An 18,704-nucleotide genomic window follows, 5' to 3' on the forward strand; every position below is an offset into this window, starting at 1 on the left:
GCCGCATCCTCACCTCCCAGGTCAGTCGGTTTCGTTTTTCTTCCCACGTTGACCTTCGGCAGCAGGAGTCAGAGTTCAACACCGGGAACTCGGTTTCCCATCTCCTCACAACAGGCACCAGCCTTCTTTCTGGCTTCTTGTCGCCAGGTCTAATGTCATAGAATTGCGAGAAGCGCTTATTCGCTGATAGAATATTGAAAAGGACAAAGTCTTCGAAGCTAAGGCAATAATATTTTACAATTCAGTGCTGAATTGGATGCCCTTTGTGAGAATTAATTGATAAGTTTTGCTGCAGCTGGTTTGTATGTTTAATTATATCATCATATAAGTATCTCTGGTAAGGTGTAGCTGGTTTAGGTCAAGAGATAACCTGCCTTAAGGCTACAAGAATGTATTAGAATCATAGAATCATAGAATCACCAGGTTGGAAGAGACCCACCGGATCATCGAGTCCAACCATTCCTATCAAACACTAAACCATGTCCCTTAGCACCTTGTCCACCTGTGCCTTAAACACCTCCAGGGAAGGTGACTCAACCACCTCCCTGGGCAGCCTGTTCCTGTAAGCCTGAACCATATTGATATGCTTGGTTGTCTTGTAAGACGTAGGTGTTTCAGGTCAGGAGATAACCTGAAGGGAGTCTCCAGACATGGCTGGATAATCAAAAAAAGAATTAACGTTCTTTGAGGATTTACACAGTTCTTTGTCTAAAACTAGTATATGTATCTACTGCTTTTGTAAGATGGGATGCCTTTTTTTAGAAAGGCATCCAGTTCAGCGCTGAATTGTAAAATAAAAATATTGTTGCATTTGCTTTGAAGACTTTGTCCTTTTCAATACTTTACCAGTGAATGAGTGTTTCTCACACCTTCTAAAAAAAGGCATCCCATCTTACAAAAGCAGTAGGTGTGTATGTACTAATATTAGACAAAGAGCCGTCTTAAGTGCTTAAAGAATGTTTATTTTTCTTTAGGTTATCCAACCATGTCTGGAGTCTCCCTTCGGGTTCTCTCCTGACTCAAGACAACTCCATCTCACAAGTCAATTAAACACACCAGTAAATTCGCACAGTCCTGAGAGAGGTCTTGACCTAAAACAGGTATGTCTTACAAGACAATTAAGCATATCAGTGAATTCTTACAACTCTAGGAGAGTGTTTATTCTTTCAGGTTATTAATCCATGTCTGGAGATTGTCTGCATATTATCTCTTGATATGACACAGGTTTATATGACAAGATAATTAAGCATACCAGCTGCATTAATAAACCAGCTGCAGTAAAACTTATCAGTTAATTCTGACAGAATCATAGAATGGTTGACTTGGGAAGGACCTGAAAGATCATTTAATTCCAGCCCCTCTGCCATGGGCAGGGACACCTCCCATCTAATCAGGCTGCTCTAGGCCCCATCCAACCTGGCCTTGAAAACTTCCAGGGATAACATCCTACATTTTTCATAAAATTCCTCACATCTTAACTGTAGAAGCTACTTCTGGTGGGAGTGCAAGGTGGAAATTTAATGCTTCTTGTTGCTGAGGAAAGATGAGTGGAGTTTGTTGGAGTTTGTCCATCACAGTTCAGCTTGACATAAGGATAACTAAGCTCATTTTTGGTAACGTTAAAAAAGGTAGCAGTAGGGAGAAGGTCAGTTAATGAGTTCTTCTAAGGCTGAATCAGTAGCTGAGAGGAAATCTCATTTATTGTCGTTGAGGAGCATGAATTCTGGTATAGAGCTACGTTGCGTGATACACGCCAGCCAGGAAACCAATGTAATCAGGTTGTTTTGAGCAGCAGTTGATTTGCATGTCTAAGCTACGTTTTTCAGCAGGTGTGGATAGTGTGTTTTGTTCATAAACATTACAGACTTTTGTGTATGCCTTTTTTTTAAACAAAAAGTAGGGGCAGATACACTGAAATAATGTGTTTGTCTTTCTCCTGTGGCTCAAGGGAGAAAATTGCCATTTTTGAAATGCTGAGTCCGGTTTTTTTTTAAAAAAAAAAAAGCCAACCTTCTAAGGTATAAAAATAGAAGATATCTGCTGTCCTCATTACTAAAAAGAAATAGTCTTTCATCAGATGTGGGGAATAAAATACCACATTCTTTAAGTCATCTCCCAGGAGTAATTTTTCCCAGGGCCTTCATGCTGAATCCTGCTGATTCAAAGTCACAGATGTCCAAACGTGTTGGTGACAAATTTCTTTTGGGCAAGTAAGATAAAAATAATTACTCCCTTTACTTCTGGTGGGACAGCAGAAAGGACAGCGAAGTGGAGATTTTCTAGCAAACTCAGAAGGTTAGTCTGGAGTTACACCTCGTCTGTAGGTGTAAATTGTATGTGCCTTAAATAGATATGTTCTGTTAGATGCAGTTGATACAGGAACTGAAGTTACCTTGAAAAGACCCCACATGCTGGGCTGCTGAGAACCCAGAAGTGTTTGGACTAAAAGAACAGTGATGGATATCAGTTTAAAGTAAGCGTCATCAGCCGCCTTCTGGGTTCAGATGTCCTCTTAGCTGTGTTTCTGCAGCAGTGTGTCCTGATCGAACAAGGAAGTTTAAAATGAGTAGAGAATTATGGGAATTGTCCTTTGCATCCGTTTTTTTAAATGGCACCTTGTGGGAAAGTGCTGATGTAAGGAATGTCTTTTGCACCCAAGTAATGTACAAAAGAGCCAACAGCATCAAAATGAAACTGAAGGTTCTGCTGGCACTTCTGAGAAACACTGTTTGCTGTCTGTAACTGCATTTTTCGTTCCCAAAGAAGAAATTAATTGGAAGGAAAGGAATTGAGTAGAGGAAGTTCACAGGTCAGGAAGCTGACAAGGTCTGCAGAAGATAATATGCCGAAGCCCTGTAAGAGAACATTATAGTATTTAGAGTTGACATAGGCGATAAACTATCAAAACGCAGGCAGGCTTAGATGTTCCGTAGGCAGAAATGTGGGTATTCAGGGACCTTTACTGTGGAAAACTTGGAGGAGGATTCAGAGGATCTAAAATTTAGTCTTCGGGGTCCATGAGTGTATTTTAATACTTAAACTCACTTGTGGATCCAGCTTGTGAAGGGTTTGAATACTTCTGCATATAGTCAGTTTCTTCTTTATCTTTCATTGCAACTGGGAGGTTATTTTGAGAACCAGGGCTGGTAAGTGGCTGTACTGGACTGAACAAAGAGATGCGTCTTAATATTTTTTTACTTGCCCCTCTTCCTCTGTTTCAGTTTCTTAGCAGTGCTTTTCACTGATTTGCAGGTGCTCAGAGGAGCAATGAATTTTCCCAGGAAAAAAAGTTAATTAAACTTAGAAGCGATGACACATATAGCAATGTGTGTTTACACTTTAGACTGCTTTGTAGCGTTTGATTACAAATGAGGTTGCAAGATAGCAAGCACTACTGCATGGCGTGCTGTTTCTTGAAAAGAGATAAGATTGTTATCGTAAAATTGCAGGTGAGATTTTAAAGCAGGCGCATTAGAGATTGATAGCAAGGGTCACCAGTAGAGAATGGAGTCATCATTTTGGATTTCAATTCTTTTACCTTGAGATACAGAGCTAAGAGCTAGCGTTACTGAAATCTTAATTTTCCTCAGGAACTGAAGTGCTGTACTACCCGTACAAATTAATTATTTAATTTGTCTCTCCAACCATAAAGCAGAAATAATAGTATTTTTACGTAAGGTGCAATAAAAAAAACCGCAATCAAAAGCACCCATGAGCACAGGATATATTAAAAGTGATTCACTATCAGAATTTGATACTGATTTGACTATTTGTAATTGCTTTAGGACAAATGAAGAGAAAATGGGAAGAAAGAGTGAAAAGAGTGGAAGAACTAGCTTCTTACTATGAAAGAAATCCTCTTCCTCCAGTTTATAGACCAAAACTGTCTGAACCCTTTCTGCCATCTTCTGTTTGGAAAATATTTTTTCGTCAGGCTGACGCTTTCAGTTTTGTAAAAACCTGCAAAGAGGTAAATTATTTGTTAGTTGAATGTCACGGCTCTTTAGGTACTGCCAAGGTTGAACTTCAATTAAAAGCTTGGTTGACAGTAAAGGCTTTATCAAATTGCAAGGTATTTTCTCCCTCAGTCCTGAAACAGCAAGGGTTTTTTTTTGTTTGTCTGTTTTGTAGAAGCTTATGCTGCTCTGGTGGTAGCTTTAAGTACTAGTTCTAACAATTAAATTGATATGTGGTGTTAACCTCTAAAAATGAAAGTAATTTTTGTTAACATTGTAGCGATAGATATGTTCATTCTGAAGATAAAGGAGCTGTTAAGGTTGGCAGGAGAATGGAAAGGTGGTGAGAGCTGAAGAGCAAAAAAATGAGGAAGAAAAAGAGATAGACAGGAGGCAGAGACAAAATAAACGCAAAACTTCAATGTTTTTATTTAAAAGGATGTTCATGTATTTGCCTTGGAAAATAACACACAAAGTGGACAGAGGTTTTACCTTGTGACAACGTACAAAGAGCTTTGGTTTTATTACACGTGAGTATTTGAAAAGGTACCCTATGCATTACTATAGGATAGTAGCATGCTATATCTACTCTTTATCTGGTAACAGCTCTTAGTGGGTAGCCCTCCCCAGTAGCCATCTGCTGCTCTGGCTAGCACGGAGCTGTAGTGGGTGGCCTGATGTTTGATCTTGGTAGTGGGGAAAAAAATCTTCATATGGACAAACCAATCTCTTCTATAGTGGGTTTCAACTTTCTCTTGAGTTATTTCCTGGAAATGAAGGACCTCGTCTACTGAACTTAAATCTTACAGCAGTAAATTTGCCTTCGCTGTCAGCTTTCCTTGGAGGATCATACCAACATGACACAAATGTATTTCTATGATTAGTCATGCACCATTTTAAACGGGCATTAATATAAATGTTCAGCTTCTAATTAGTGGTTTTGTATTTGTTTCCATCATTCCTTAAATTCTCAGCAGCATTTCAGTTGGCAGTATGTGTTGTAAGACTTGGGGGGGGGATGAGGAGAATACTTCACAAACTTAAACTCTAGGGCAGACAGATATCTTTGTTGATACTTGATGATGTAGTTAGCATCAAAATTTTCAAAGCCTTAAAGGGCTGTTGCTGTTGTTTTAATATGGATAGTTGATAGTTGATAGAAAAATAAAAGACTATTTAGGACTTGTGGGATTCTTGTTTGCAACTGAAATGTATATTTATTGTTCAAGGTTGTGATTTGCTTTTGTTTTCCTTAGCAAAAATTATAAAACAAGTCTTATGCATTGCTATGAAGTAATTCCTGAAAAACATGTGTGCAAACTTTATTTTGATTTGGAATTCTACAAACCAGCAAATCCTGGTGCAGATGGCAAGAATATGGTTGCAAAGTTAATTGAGGTAAACTGGAGCAAAGTCATGTTGTACATTGATATTAATTTGTTGTTGCTTTAATTCTTGATTATTCTGTAGTAAAATGAAAAAGAATTGTAGAACTAGTGGTTATATTTAATGAAGTAAAAAGTACTGTTTTAATTAAAGCCAAAGTTCTCTCCTTTAAATGAAAGGGGAAAATGGGGAATGATGGTTATTGGAAGGCTTGTGTTTACTGATATGATGTTTGTGTTTGCAGATTGGTTTATCCGGTCTGCCACTTCAAAGCTGTAAAGCTAAAGGAGTATTTAGGTATTTTTCAGAGCAGCATCAATGAAAGTGGCAACTAACTCTAAAAAATAGCTGTTACTCAGTTCTGCTTAGATAAATCCTTACTGATTTTAGGTGTCTTTGGGTGGGAGTTCATTATAATTGAATTAAATGATGATGTAGAGAACATCAGGTGACTGCATTTATCAATTTAGTACCTAAAATTAAATACCTTTGCCAGTTATCAATTTTATAAAATTGTGCAAATTTCCATTTTACTGCAAATTTTCAGTTGGAAAATAAGCTCCACCGCAAATTCAATATGGTGGAGGTGAAAATAAAGCAGGCTTTAGAAGAGTATCTTCTGTTGCAATAAAATCTCTTTGTGAGTGGCCATTTATTTGTGAGACTACTGGTGTTTACATTTCCCTACCTAGAAAACAACAAAACAAAACATGACTGAAGTAGTTCCTTTATGAAAAAAACTTTATCGACACAGAATCTGGAGGCATTTACTCCATTGCAGATCAGTTCTGATCCCCAGGTTAAGAAGAGAACCTTGGATTTGCTGGGGGGGGGAGGATCTGAGATGCTAAAATCCTAAGTTTTCAGACCTTTACGTTCTGAGTCCCAGTCCTAAACATGACTAATCACAGGCTTAGCTTATTTAAGCTTTTTAGGGTGTTAGAGTTATTTTAGAACCAGATGTCTTCTGTTTTCTGCTTATTTTTCATTGGGTCATACCAATTAATTAGCTAAGTTGTATCAGTGAATTAGCATACCAACCCTTTCAATCATGATGCAAGTAAGCCTGCATTGCAAGCATTGTTACTGTGGGTGTGAACTGCTTTGTGGTGTTAAAAAACAGGTGATAGAATGGTTTGGGTTGGAAGGGACCTTAAAGAGCATCCAGTTCTAACTCCCCTGCCATGTCTGACTGGATCAGGTTGCTCAAAGCCCCATCCAACCTGGTCTTGAACACCTCCAGGGATGGAGCTTCCATGACTTCTCTGAGCAACCTGTGCCAGTGCTTCACCACTCTCACAGTATAAAATTTCTTCCTAATAGCTAATCTAAACGTACCCTCTTTCAGCTTAAAACTGTTATCTGTCATCCTGTCACTGCACTCCCTGATAAAGAGCCCCTCCCCAGCTTTCCTGTAGGTGCCACTCAAGATAAAGCCACTAAATTAGACTTTGACCTGAAAATCTGCAGTTAGTGTATTCAGTGATTTGCTTATTTCAGGTAATACAGTTTATGTCAAATTTGGTTGAAATTTGCTATGTTATGATTTAGTTTGATTTAAATTATTTGTATGCTCAAAATGAAATTAAAAAAAATTAAAAAATAAGTAGAATCTGTGTTTGTGTTAGATTTTATAGATAAGCTATTTTCTCTAGCACTTTTAATAGTGGTTAATTGATGTCTATAATTTCAGCTTGTCTGCCAAAAATTGAAAGAGCTGTATGATGTAAACTGTTCAGCCAAAGATGTATTGAATTTAGATTCCAGTACGGATGAAAAATTTAGTCGACACTTAATATTTCTGCCCCAAAATACTGTATTTAAGGATAATATCCATGTTGGTAAGTGCATTCTTTTCTCCTAGAAATAAAAGGTGAAGTTTTGACTTTGTACAGTACTATCTCACATTTCAATATTTATTTTAATAGAATTATATGTGGAAGAAAACATGTATTCCCAGCAGAAATTAAATATCTTTTTCATTCTGTTTCTTTTTCGTTAAGCCTCATTATTTCTCTGCTCATATCCTACTTACTTTTTCTAGGATTAGGATTTATGTTTGCAAAAATGTAACTTTTTTGTGCTTGTATGTTTAATTTAAATAAACTGCTGGCAAGACTGGCTTTACAGTATGATTATGACTTCTTAATTTTCAGGTTAATTTCAGTCTTAACAATTGAAGATCAGATTATTGGCTCTAAGTACAGTTGATTTGTGCTCCGCACAGGGTCAGAAAGGCAGGTTGGAGATGGTTTCAAGCCAGCTACGCATAAACATGATTAAGAGAAAGGCGAAAACAATTTTCATTGTTGATATAAGTTGAAATTTCATGGGATATGGTAACTCCAACACATAGAATTGCCAGTTCAAGTGACTCCAGTTTTAAAATCAGTATAATAATAGCTCCTAACTTCACAGGAATATTTTGAACATACTTTTAAAATACTGTTTATGAAGCACTAAGGTGCTAGTGGTGAGCATTAAGAAAAGTGAATCTGGAAATTCTTAATTTCTTCTTCTTGTAGATGTATTCTGTATGATGTGCAGTAAAGCAAGTTTATAGGCATACGTTGAACAATGAGGGTGCAGTAGAATGTCACCTCAGTTTTGTCTGAGTGAAGCAGGAACTGATGGAAAACAGCTTGCCCAGTGGTGGAATTAAAATTTGTATCAACCTACAAATGTGGAAGCTTGGGTTATTGCACCTGCAGCCTTGTTTTTATGATTTCCTAGTGTCCGAGTGTTTGATCTTGTAACCTTTGTTACAAATGAACAACTATGGTAAGGGAGAGGAAGCAGAAATGCTGTTTGAGTGTACCATGTTAATAACCTCATGGGTTATTAGAAGGGATGAAATTTAGATTTGTGACATTTAGCTTTGCTGTTTGTGTTCAGGAGGAACTGTGACAACAACAGCAGAATTACATGTATCAGAAAGACATTATGTGCTTTGTTATGAGGTTTCCACTGGCAGCAGAATAGGAAGAACTGGTAATTTAGGTCATGCTCAGGTTCCCACTTTTAGTGTCCCTGCCCATCGCAGGGGGGTTGGAACTGGATGGTCTTTAAGGTCCCTTCCAACCCAAACTATGCTATGATTCTGTGATTCTATTCTGGCCACAATCTGTCTGGTAGTCTTTATGCCCAATCTTCCTTTTCGTTTCTCACTCTTACCTCTTTTTCTAGCTCCGCACCATCTCTCATTCTGGTCTTGAGTAAAGCTTATACTGAATTTTGTCCTTTTTTTTTCATGCCACCTGTGCTTTTTAAGTAGCTTCTTACTGTGCACTGTGTATATCCTAGCAGGGGATAGGCCTGTGTCCATGTACAGATTTTTTTCCCCAGATATTTTTAATATATGCACGTGCATCACCTCAGGCCAACATTTAGATCCTTACTCTGATACAAAGAGGCCACAGGATTTCTCAGAATCAGGTTGTTTTTTTTAACATTAAACCTCCTATTTCTCATTCGTAGGAGTAGTAGAATCTGTGTCCTTATTCTTTTTGAGGAGTAGCTCACATGGCAAGCTAGGCAGATTGTCAGACTTACAAGCAAATGCTTATAATACTGGCTGCCAGCCTCAAGCATGACAAAGAGCTGCTATTTTGTATGTGACACTGTGGTAACAGCTAAAAACCCCCAAGACTTAAATGGAATTACTGCAATTTTTAGTTTAAAAGTATGGTCTTTAACTCCATTGCTATTATAAAACTCTTAAGTAACACATAGTTGACAAATTATTTGGTATGACAGTAATTTTAGCCTGTGATCTTGATAACTAAATTACATTAGTCAGTTCTTTCAGTGGAAGCTTGAACTGTTTGTTCTAGTCCATTAGTTCAGTGTTCTGCATCTCCACCGTGATGCAACTTTGACATGTTTGCTGTCGGACTTAAAATATATTTACAGATCGTGTACTAATGTTCTGCCTTTGTCTTTTCAACGGGTTGTTGAAGTCGCAGTAAAAATTCATTTTTTTATAATTGAGATATGTAAATGTCAGTGTTAAATTCATGCATTTTGCCCCTAACATTACACCCTGTATTCATTAATGTATTATAGTAACCTGCTTCACAAATCTGCCTTAAAGCATATTAGCTTTGTACTTTGTCCAAAATACTACGCTGAAGTAAGTGACTAAAAATGCAGACAACTTCATAAAGTAATTTCTTTCTGGGGAACCCAGACTATAACCACTTCCATCTTGGCTGTTTTGAAAAATGTTTGCGCAGGAACAACTAAGTTCGTTCTGGACTCCTAAGTGACATTATGAGCTTTTGGGTTTTTTTTTGTTTGTTCTTAAGGTAACTTTGTGAGAACCATTTTGCAGCCTGCCCTACAGTTAATGGAGATTAAAGCAGCTGTTGTGATTCCAGAAGAAGGAGCAGGCTGTGTTTTCCCATGTTCTGCAGAAGCAGTTGGATTAGATGGTTCTCTTACAAACCTCATAGAAGCCGAAGATGCTTCCAAAGGCTGGTCAGTCACTGCTTGCCAAGCAAAGGATGTGGAAACAACACAACAGGGAGAAAATTCAGATTTTTCCTTTCTAATAGTAAAGGATAAAGAAGGAGCCAAGCAACTTTTTGTGGATCTAGGTAAATATAAGAAGTGCATTTAAACTGATTTGCGATGTTACAAAGTTTAAGAAGGGAGATATTCCTTTTGATTACAGACAATAAGAACAACAGTGTCAGAATTTAACCCAAATACAATACATGCTGTACTTAAAAGGAGCCTTAAATTCTTGGTCCATGGAACTTATATTGCTATGTCAAATTATTTTGTTCTAAACTTTGAAGAAACTCTTGCTACAAAAGACTCTGTTATTAATTTTGTTCCTAAGGGCTTAAGTGATTCTGTTTGGATTAAAAAGAGAGTAGTATTTATTATTTATAGATATATTTATAGAGGATAGTATATATTTATTTATTAGTATATGCATTTATTTTTATATAGATTGCATTTCTGTCATCTCAGTTCAATTAGAAGTTGCTTAATTATGGAACAAGTCTTACAGGTGCGGCCTTCTGTATTGTTCTCTATGTCTGGATTGAGCCTTTTTCCCATTTGGAATGGCAGTTGTTAGGTTTTAATGACAGAATAGTAGAAATTTTGGGTTGGGCACTTCATGCCCCAGTTGTGATTAGCCTGTTCATGGTATTAAAATGTTTATAATCTCCAGGATTGTAACACCCATAATCAAACTGAAGTTTGAAGGTTCCACCCTTACCATCCCCATATCTGGTTTCTCTGCTTATTGCCCTATCTCAGTGAAATGCAAATAGCTCAGAATGCTTTTGTACAGCCCTGTTCATCATGTTGTTTTCTCAAACTTCACTGAACAACCCCCACTCCTTCAAAGTTGAATTTGGGATCACTTTTATTGCTGGCCTGTTCAGTCTGTCTTGTTTAAATGTAATCCCAGAACTGGCCCTATAGAAGGTTTCTCCATTACTGATTCAGAAGGATTCCTTCGTACCTACTGTTCTGAATTCCTTCAAGCATATTTGTGAATGGACATGAAAGAAAAACTAATTGTTTACCGTGTCACCTTTTAAGTATTTGACATCAGTCCCCCAAAATTAAAAACCTTCAATATTTGTGTTACACACATTACTTCAAAGGGGGAAAGCTAAGGTGAAACTAAAATAGCTGGAATACTGAATTACGTCATGAGGCTGCAGTGCTAGAAAGTGATGTGATGTTCTTTTTGAGTTCTTTAAGTTCTTTTATCTTCATGAAAATTAAGTACGACCCACAAATAAAGCACCCACCTCCTCAATAAATTCTTAGGCAGATTAGGGAGTGTTTAAGATACCTGTTTATTTTTTTGTTGCTTGTTCTTGAGATTGGAATTAAGGTTTCCTGATTCATGCTTCTGTGTCTGGTCCACAGAGTTTCAGGACTATTAAGTCCCTCCTGGTTAAAATAGTTGTGCAGCTTTTTATGCTCAGTTGTGTTTCCCAAAGTGTGAAAGCACCAATTTCTTACACTGAAGGGAAACTTTTAGCAGTGATAACATCAGAATGATTTAAAATGCCTCTGTTGAGGTGCTGAGTGTTTGTCTTAATTCTTCAATAACAAAGATGTGCATGATCTTGCTTTGTTGCATTTCTTCTATGGGAAGTGAGCCGAAGTCAGGAACCTGTTTCCATCCATTCCTTAGACCCTTAGCTGGGCTCAAGGAAAACTCTTCAATTTACAAGTACTAAGTAGCTGAAAACCTGGCCACCATTCTTATATTAAGAAATATTTATTTTCCTGTAGGAGTTTATACAAAGAATAGAAATTTCCGGATGTATAAATCATCAAAAGCAGGAAAAAATGTGATTCTGAAGATAGCAGAGGATAATCAGTTTGTCCCTAACTGTGAAGAGAAAGTTTCATTGGAAGAAGCATATTTTCTTTCCTCTTTGATCTGCAACATCAGGTAATTGATTAATTCTGGTGGAATTTAAAATATTTTTAAATACTTGTTTAGTGATTTTAAAGATTTATCTCCTGCCACAGTTACAAATTACTGTCAATGGGCAGCTATTCCATGAACATTATTACAGTGTAATAATATAGGAGTTTCCAGTAGAATTTCTGGGTTTTAAAGAAAACATGTCTTGGAACCCCCCCTTTTTTCTTTTATTTTTAACCTACCTTCAAATGTTTAAAGAAGACAGAACATGTGGTCCAGCTTTTGAGTGGTGCCACATTTCTCTGTGCTCTCATTTCTCCATGCTGAAACGTAACCATTACAAAGTTTGGTTGGATTCTGTATAGTTCTTAAAGGAAAAATTATAGATTTCCAGTCAGTTAAATACACAGTCTAAATATTTTCTGAATTATGATAGAAATATAGAAAGGTCTATTGTATTGCATGCCAGATTTCCCATTTGGTACAGGCACATCCTGAGGCTGGATACTGGTATATAAACTAATCAAGTTTTCTGTATCTAATCTAAACCTCTGATATATCTTGTCCTGTACCAACTGCATCTTAAGATGATCCTAATTGTTATGGCAGCAGAAAGGTTAAAATGGTACCGCCATCTGTAGACTATTATGTGTAATATTTTTATTTAACGCACGTATTGGTTGTGACTTCAGTTTTTATATCCTGACATGTTCATTAGTCTGAGTGGATGCCAGTGGCCCTGTAGCACAAATCGTGTTGTGTGTTCAGATCACAGGTATCACCTGAGTCTGTCATAAATATGGATAAGAACTTCTGCTCTGTTGAATTTAGTCTTGTGATCATCTGGCTTCCAGCTAGTAGCAGAGCAAGGAAAAGCAGCTCGTTGTAGAGAGGGAAAAGCCCTGAAACCTTTCAAAGGGTACATATGCATAAATATTGTATCCAGAGCAAATACTCCTGTAGGAGTGTGGACCAGCAGTCTTTAAATGACTGGGATTTTTGCCAGGAACTAAATTTTCTGTTCTGGAGGAGGAAACCCTGCCCTCTGCAGGTGTATGTCAGAGGAAACCATCAAAATAAGAAGAAAAAGTGCCACAGGGACAGTGAGAGGGAGCACAGAGTCACAGGATGGCTGAGGTTAGGTGGGACTGCTGGAGCTCATCTGTTCCAAGTCCCCCCTGCTCTCAAGCAGGGCCACGCAGAGCCGGCTGCCCAGGACCATGCTGGGTTATGTTACAGTATGTTATAGCTTACTGTGCTACGCTGCAAGTATCACATTTTCCTTTGTATTCTCTCTTTTCTGCAGCACAAGGGATGACACAAAAGTTCTGTCATCTGGCCTTTCAGAGGAGGAGAGAACAATGCCTGCCTTTTTAAACAGAAAAACTACCAGAGGCAGGAGAGGTACCTCAAAGCCTTTTCTACTTAAATCAGATGTATTGTGAATTACACACCTGATAACCTTGACAAGGGCTTTTCTTCTGCCTGCTTTCTGCAGGAAGCAGAGTACAGCTGTACCGAAGGATGCTCTGCAGTGCTTGAATGCCCCTTACCTTCCCCTCCTGCTCCCATAGCTGTCACACTTTGTCCCAGTTCCCTCTGTACCTTGCTGGGGACGGGGTGGGTAGTGGCTTAAAGATCTGTAGGAAATTTAGTAGTGGATTTATCCCTGGGTTTATTTAAGGATTTGGTGTGATTCCTGTAGATTTTCTGTTTGAAGTCTATATAACTTATAACAGCGTCGCATATTACCACGACAAAACCAGTAATGGTATGTGCACATGGCCTTTGTTTTAACAGATTCCATGGAAGGTTATCAGGAGTCACCATATCCAGAAATCGATTCTTTTGTTCGTTCTTTGGTTAATAAGGATGGGGTGCAAGGAGGTAAAGATTGCTTTACTATTTACAAGTGAGTGTTCTCCAGCAGTATTTTTAAAGAATTAATTTTTTTCCCCCAGGAATAAGACAATGGAATTATTTCTCTCTTGAAGAAATACTTGTATATGATATTTTTGGTTACCGTTGGTGTGAAAATATTGGAAGAGCTCACAGAAGTAACAACATAATGTACGTTCTTTAACTATTCACTTTAAGCCAGCTTTATTTATTTTCCTGCTCAACTCTTATTATATAAATAGTCTGAAAACTCTCATGGATAGAATCAGCACCTGTTATAATTTCTACTCTCTGTGGGGATACAACCCTTTTTTTACTTAAAAACCTTCCAATAGTTAACTTTGTGATAACAGAACTTGTACTTCTGATATTTCTATGAAATAATCTTCATGCTATTTAAAATATGTGCCTAAAGATAATAACATACAAATTGGAGTATGTGAAACGTAGTAAGTGGCACTGTGCTTTGATGATGCTTAGCCAGGAAGCTGAACAACCAGAAATAAGATAAAGAAAACAGACCACTTTTAAATTCATTTACAGTACATCTTAAGTTCTGTTCTTATGTTACTAAAACAACAAAGGAAACTCCTGCTACCACTTGTAGTCAAGAAGTTTTGCCAGTGACTCTACAAGGACTCTGACTTCTCGTTATTTTAGCAAAATAGGTGTTGAAAAGTCAGGTTTTTAGATGACATTAGAATTGCAGTATGTAATTAGTAGAAATATTATCACTTAAACATAATTCTACATAACATTTAAAATAACTGAAAGATAAGGAATGTGGTTTTGAGAAATACGGGTAGAGCCTGCCTGCCCAGACATTAGGCCAGATACACTTGGTGTTTCTAAAGCACAGCTGAAAAATCTGGGTTATCAAATCAGTTGCCAGGAAATAGTGATTTTATCTGGCCTTTATAACGAAATTATCTGTAGGAGCAACAGCAGCAACAAAATCTTACACCTTACAGTTAGGTCCCACAAACTAATCTTACTTTAATGACTTTTTATTCCAAGCGTAATGTGATGATTTAGTCACCATTTCACTTTTGAATGTCAGTCTTAAAAGAAATATATTTTTAACTTGAGAAGCCTGAAGTTTATTGAAAAAATAATGAGCCTGTACAAAACAAGCATGTAATAAGTATGTCAGAGTATGAAAGCAATATCCATAGATGGGTATGAACAAAACCTATTCTTTTAGTGTCATAGTTTCACAGAATCACAGAATCACAGAATAACCAGGTTGGAAGAGACCCACCGGATCACCGAGTCCAACCGTTCCTACCAAACACTAAACCATATCCCTCAGCACCTCGTCCACCCGTGCCTTAAACACCTCCAGGGAAGGTGACTCAACTACCTCCCTGGGCAGCCTGTTCCAGTGCCCAGTGACCCTTTCTGTAAAGAATTTTTTCCTAACGTCTAGCCTAAACCTCCCCTGGCGGAGCTTGAGGCCATTCCCTCTTGTCCTGTCCCCTGTCACTTGGGAGAAGAGGCCAGCACCCTCCTCTCTACAACGTCCTTTCAGGTAGTTGTAGAGAGCACTACTGTTTCCTACTGTTCTTATTCACTTAATCTGTGTACTGTTACTAAAAACTAAATTATTTTTTTCTTAGGATTCTGGTAGATCTAAAGAAGGAAGTCTGGTATCAGAAGTGTCACGATCCAGTCTGCAGAGAACAAAACTTTAAATCACAAAGTATGTTTTCTGTGATTTCAAAGCAATTATGTTTAATACCTTTTGGAATGTTAACTTTAATTAATGCAGTATATTTGATTTAGGTTTTCCATTACCACCTAGGATATGTCTCCCGTCTCTTTTCAATGAGGTATGTTTCTACCCTATCAATAAGCTGAAGTTCTTGTAGGTAAAGCTTCTGGGAGTCATTGAAAATCCCCACTAACGTGATCTGTTGAGCTCCATGCAGTAATTACACTTGTATAGAATAACTCCCCACAGCAGCTGTGGGGCTGTGGTAGCTCCATATATTAATTTTTAAGTTCTCAAGCAGCAGATCTAACACAAGAACAGATAAAGCTAAGTTACTGGAATAGCCTAACTTCACCTGAGACTAATGATTATCTTCTGTTTTGGTCTGAACAGCAGCTCCCAGCGCATAAAACCACAAGACCACTGCAGGTGCAGAATGGCAAAACTGCCCAAGTTAAGCTCTGCTTTTAGGCCACCTAAAATAGAAGCGCTTCTGGAACACTCAAGTCAGTCAAATTTAAGTCAGTGACCCTTGAAATTGAGGTTCACTTAACTCCATTTTAGTGTTTTAAAGCAGCTGTTTACCCACACAGGTAGAATATTTAAACTGAGTTGATACTGCACCTAGATTCTGAGTCCTGAATATACTAGTTTTTGCACTGAGTAGGCAATAGAAGTTGGCCTGTTTTGCAACTTTTAAATTAACACTTTATACTTCTAAATTTCATACTGCAGAATGGCACGTTAAGCTCTACTTAAGCAAATCATCAATAGCTGTCAGGGTGATTTGACAGTGTAATTTAAATGCGTTTTCAGATCCTGTCACTTTCTTTAAACACACTAAAATTACTGTTGACCTTGTATTATTTTAAGAAGCTGTATGCAACAGACTACTTGTAGTTTGCTAGGAAAACAGCAAATTTCTATTCCTATTAAAATAGGCTTCCACAGGTTAATTTGGCTATAAATTAATATGCTGGAAAACCTGTCTTATTGGCCAGCTCTCTATAGCATCTGTCACATGTGACAGTACAACTTTTGGACCTCCAGATCAGTTAAAGTTAAAAAGGCCATTTTCATATGGAATAAATAGCATTCTTGTTTCTAAAAGGAAGAAGAGTATGTGCTAATGGATGAAAGAGACACCACAGAAGAAAAAGTAAACCCACATTCTAATGTGTCAAACTTGTCAAAAAGCTCTGCATCTCTGGAAAAAAACTTGTCTGAAGGCTTGCTGTTGTCAGACAGTGAGTGGGACAATGCAAGTGATGATGCCTCTCTCCTAGAAGCTACTGAAGATGTGGAACTAGCTGAAGTGGCAAATGACAGTCTGAATCATGACATGGAAGAAATTCCTGATGAAGTTCTTTTGGAAGCTTTAAAGAAACAGGATGCTTGTAATAATGGTGGCAGCTAAGCACAGAGTTGGCTGGCAAACAGGTCGCTAGCAATGAAACCTGCTTTAACACAACATGCGAGTCGCATGCCTTCCGTGAAAGATATTGCAATGCGGTTTAAAAATGCACTTCCAGAGCTGCAAGACAAAGAGCTGAGTAAGAAACAAGGGTGCTCACAAGTGGATGATCTTCAACAAGCACAGGGAGATGATGGAAGATTACATGGGGGCTAAAGAGTATTGGACTGAAAACCGGTCATGAATGCTGCTCCAAGTTTAGCACTTTTAACACTGGCTGTGTAGTTTCTATTTTGTTAGTTAGTTGTGTGTTCGAGTTTTACTGATAAGCCAAGTAAAATAGACTTCTTCCAGAAATGGGAGGAAATTATTTATTTTAAATACAAATTTAATAAAAAGATTTATCTGTGACTAGTTCAACCAAAGCCTCTATGTTCTCTTTTAAGAGTATATTTTGCTTTCAAAATCACATTACTTTAATAGCCCAACATTGTTAGTAGAGCACAGAAGAGTCTTACTACTTTAACTGGAATTGCTGTTTCATGAATTTCACTGATCTTCTGAGTAAGTAAGTTCTCAGGCAGACTTTTTGACAATAGAAAGATACAATCTGATTAAAGAAGTCAATTACTTAAACACTGAAGCAACATAAAGCAACAGTGCTTAAGCTTTTAAGCACTGACCATTCTAATAATTGTTGTAACTAATGTTAAAATGTCTATTAAAAACCACATAATGTTTCTTTGATAACTTCCCTCTTTGTACAGCCAGAGCCTCTTCCAGTTTTTTATTAATATTCTGAAAGTGTCTTTCTGCTCCTAGGATTCTCCGTGACTCCACCAGAAGAGCAGGTAGGCTGGAAGCTCCATACTGTTGTTAAAGAAACAAAAGGACAAGGCAACATTTTTAACTGATGGACAAACCACTTCTATCTGTATTTCTTTTTTCCTCTGTCTGAATTGGTGCAAATGATTTTTAAAAGCGAAGAACAGCCAACATTCAGGAGTCCTCTGAAATGGCAGCGGTTCCCTTACACATGGCAGGCACGTAGCATTGCATACGTAAAACTCCACACCAGGTCACAAGCCATGGTGAAAGTGGAGGGAGTTCTAAGAGTACATGAGAGGTTAATCTGGTCATGAAATACGAGCAGTGGTTTTTTTTTAATTAACTGCCTTACAGAACAGACATGTGAAATACCAGAGCTTTCCCTAACTTTTAACAATAACAAAAGAAATTGATTACTTGCTTCTCACTATTAATCGTTCTTCGGTTTCTACAGAAAGGTTAGGCCTGAGGAGCACCATTACATTTTGATATCCTTTGAATGCCTGGACATAGGCAAAAAGGTAACAAATATTTTATTTTCTAACATGAGGCAAAAAAAAAAAAAGTGAGATACTGCAGTACAGTTACACCAATGATTGTCAGGTTGGTTTCATAAAGAGAGTTAACAAAATATTGATGTTTAATAGAAGTTAAACATCAACAGAGATGCTCAGTCCAGGGAAGAAAGATGTGTGTGTGTGTAAGCTGATGCAGAACAGTTCAGAAACAAATGCAAAATATGGACTTACTACCACTTTTTCTTTTGGATTTTCTTCTGTGTAATCCAAACAGTCTTGCTGTAGCTCCTTTAAATTGGTAAGTAATTCAGTCGCTTCCTTCAAGGAAGATTTCCTTTCTTGCAGCTCAGCATATTCCCTTTGCAGTTTTATCAGTTGTGGTTCAGCTCTGAAAAAGGCTTTTATGACTATATTTGAATATTTGTTTCAGAAGTAACTATGAACATATTTTCTCTGACGAAAACTTATGGGAAAGTTCGGTCACAATTACAAAGCATACGTTAGTATAACGCACTGCTTAATTAGAACAGTTAGCACATTATTATTTAAACAGGAGCAAGGTTCCAAATCATCCCCCCCA

At 37.6% G+C, this 18,704-nt stretch overlaps 2 protein-coding genes across 4 annotated transcripts in view; one reads left to right on the top strand and one right to left on the bottom strand.

Moving 5' to 3' along the window:
- PRIMPOL (primase and DNA directed polymerase) lies at nucleotides 1–17,185 on the top strand. Of its 2 annotated transcripts, none has more exons than XM_069855914.1 (13): nucleotides 1–20; nucleotides 3,786–3,970; nucleotides 4,395–4,486; nucleotides 5,213–5,354; nucleotides 7,036–7,183; nucleotides 9,650–9,940; nucleotides 11,613–11,775; nucleotides 13,058–13,155; nucleotides 13,552–13,638; nucleotides 13,713–13,821; nucleotides 15,270–15,352; nucleotides 15,436–15,482; nucleotides 16,476–17,185. In XM_069855914.1, exons 2-13 carry the CDS (start codon nucleotides 3,791–3,793, stop codon nucleotides 16,779–16,781), a joined length of 1,746 nt encoding a protein of 581 aa, XP_069712015.1. In that variant the 5' UTR covers nucleotides 1–20; nucleotides 3,786–3,790; the 3' UTR covers nucleotides 16,782–17,185. The 2 variants fall into 2 exon arrangements, with proteins under 2 accessions (XP_069712015.1, XP_069712016.1); XM_069855915.1 differs by lacking the exon at nucleotides 1–20 and adding an exon at nucleotides 2,455–2,473.
- CENPU (centromere protein U) overlaps nucleotides 17,055–18,704 on the bottom strand; it is a 13,616-nt gene continuing 11,966 nt past the window's right edge. The window contains exons 12-13 of one of the 2 annotated variants that reach the window (XM_069855922.1): nucleotides 18,356–18,512; nucleotides 17,055–17,648 (exon numbers count right to left, since the gene is read on the bottom strand). In XM_069855922.1, the coding sequence (XP_069712023.1) occupies nucleotides 17,466–17,648; nucleotides 18,356–18,512 (340 nt within the window). In that variant the 3' untranslated portion in view covers nucleotides 17,055–17,465. The remainder of the gene's footprint in view (nucleotides 17,649–18,355; nucleotides 18,513–18,704) is intronic. The other variant, XM_069855923.1, reaches the window with a different exon arrangement.

Source organism: Phaenicophaeus curvirostris, chromosome 4, assembly GCF_032191515.1.
Source record: "Phaenicophaeus curvirostris isolate KB17595 chromosome 4, BPBGC_Pcur_1.0, whole genome shotgun sequence".
Taxonomy (NCBI): Eukaryota; Metazoa; Chordata; class Aves; order Cuculiformes; family Cuculidae; genus Phaenicophaeus; species Phaenicophaeus curvirostris.

Bases quoted from the DNA above. Each gene is read 5' to 3' on its own strand.
- PRIMPOL (XM_069855914.1), top strand. From the start codon at position 3,791: ATGAAGAGAAAATGGGAAGAAAGAGTGAAAAGAGTGGAAGAACTAGCT. The intron at 11,776-13,057 runs GTAATTGATTAA...TCTTTTCTGCAG, and splicing joins TCTTTGATCTGCAACATCAG to CACAAGGGATGACACAAAAG. The intron at 15,483-16,475 runs GTATGTTTCTAC...TGTTTCTAAAAG, and splicing joins TCCCGTCTCTTTTCAATGAG to GAAGAAGAGTATGTGCTAAT.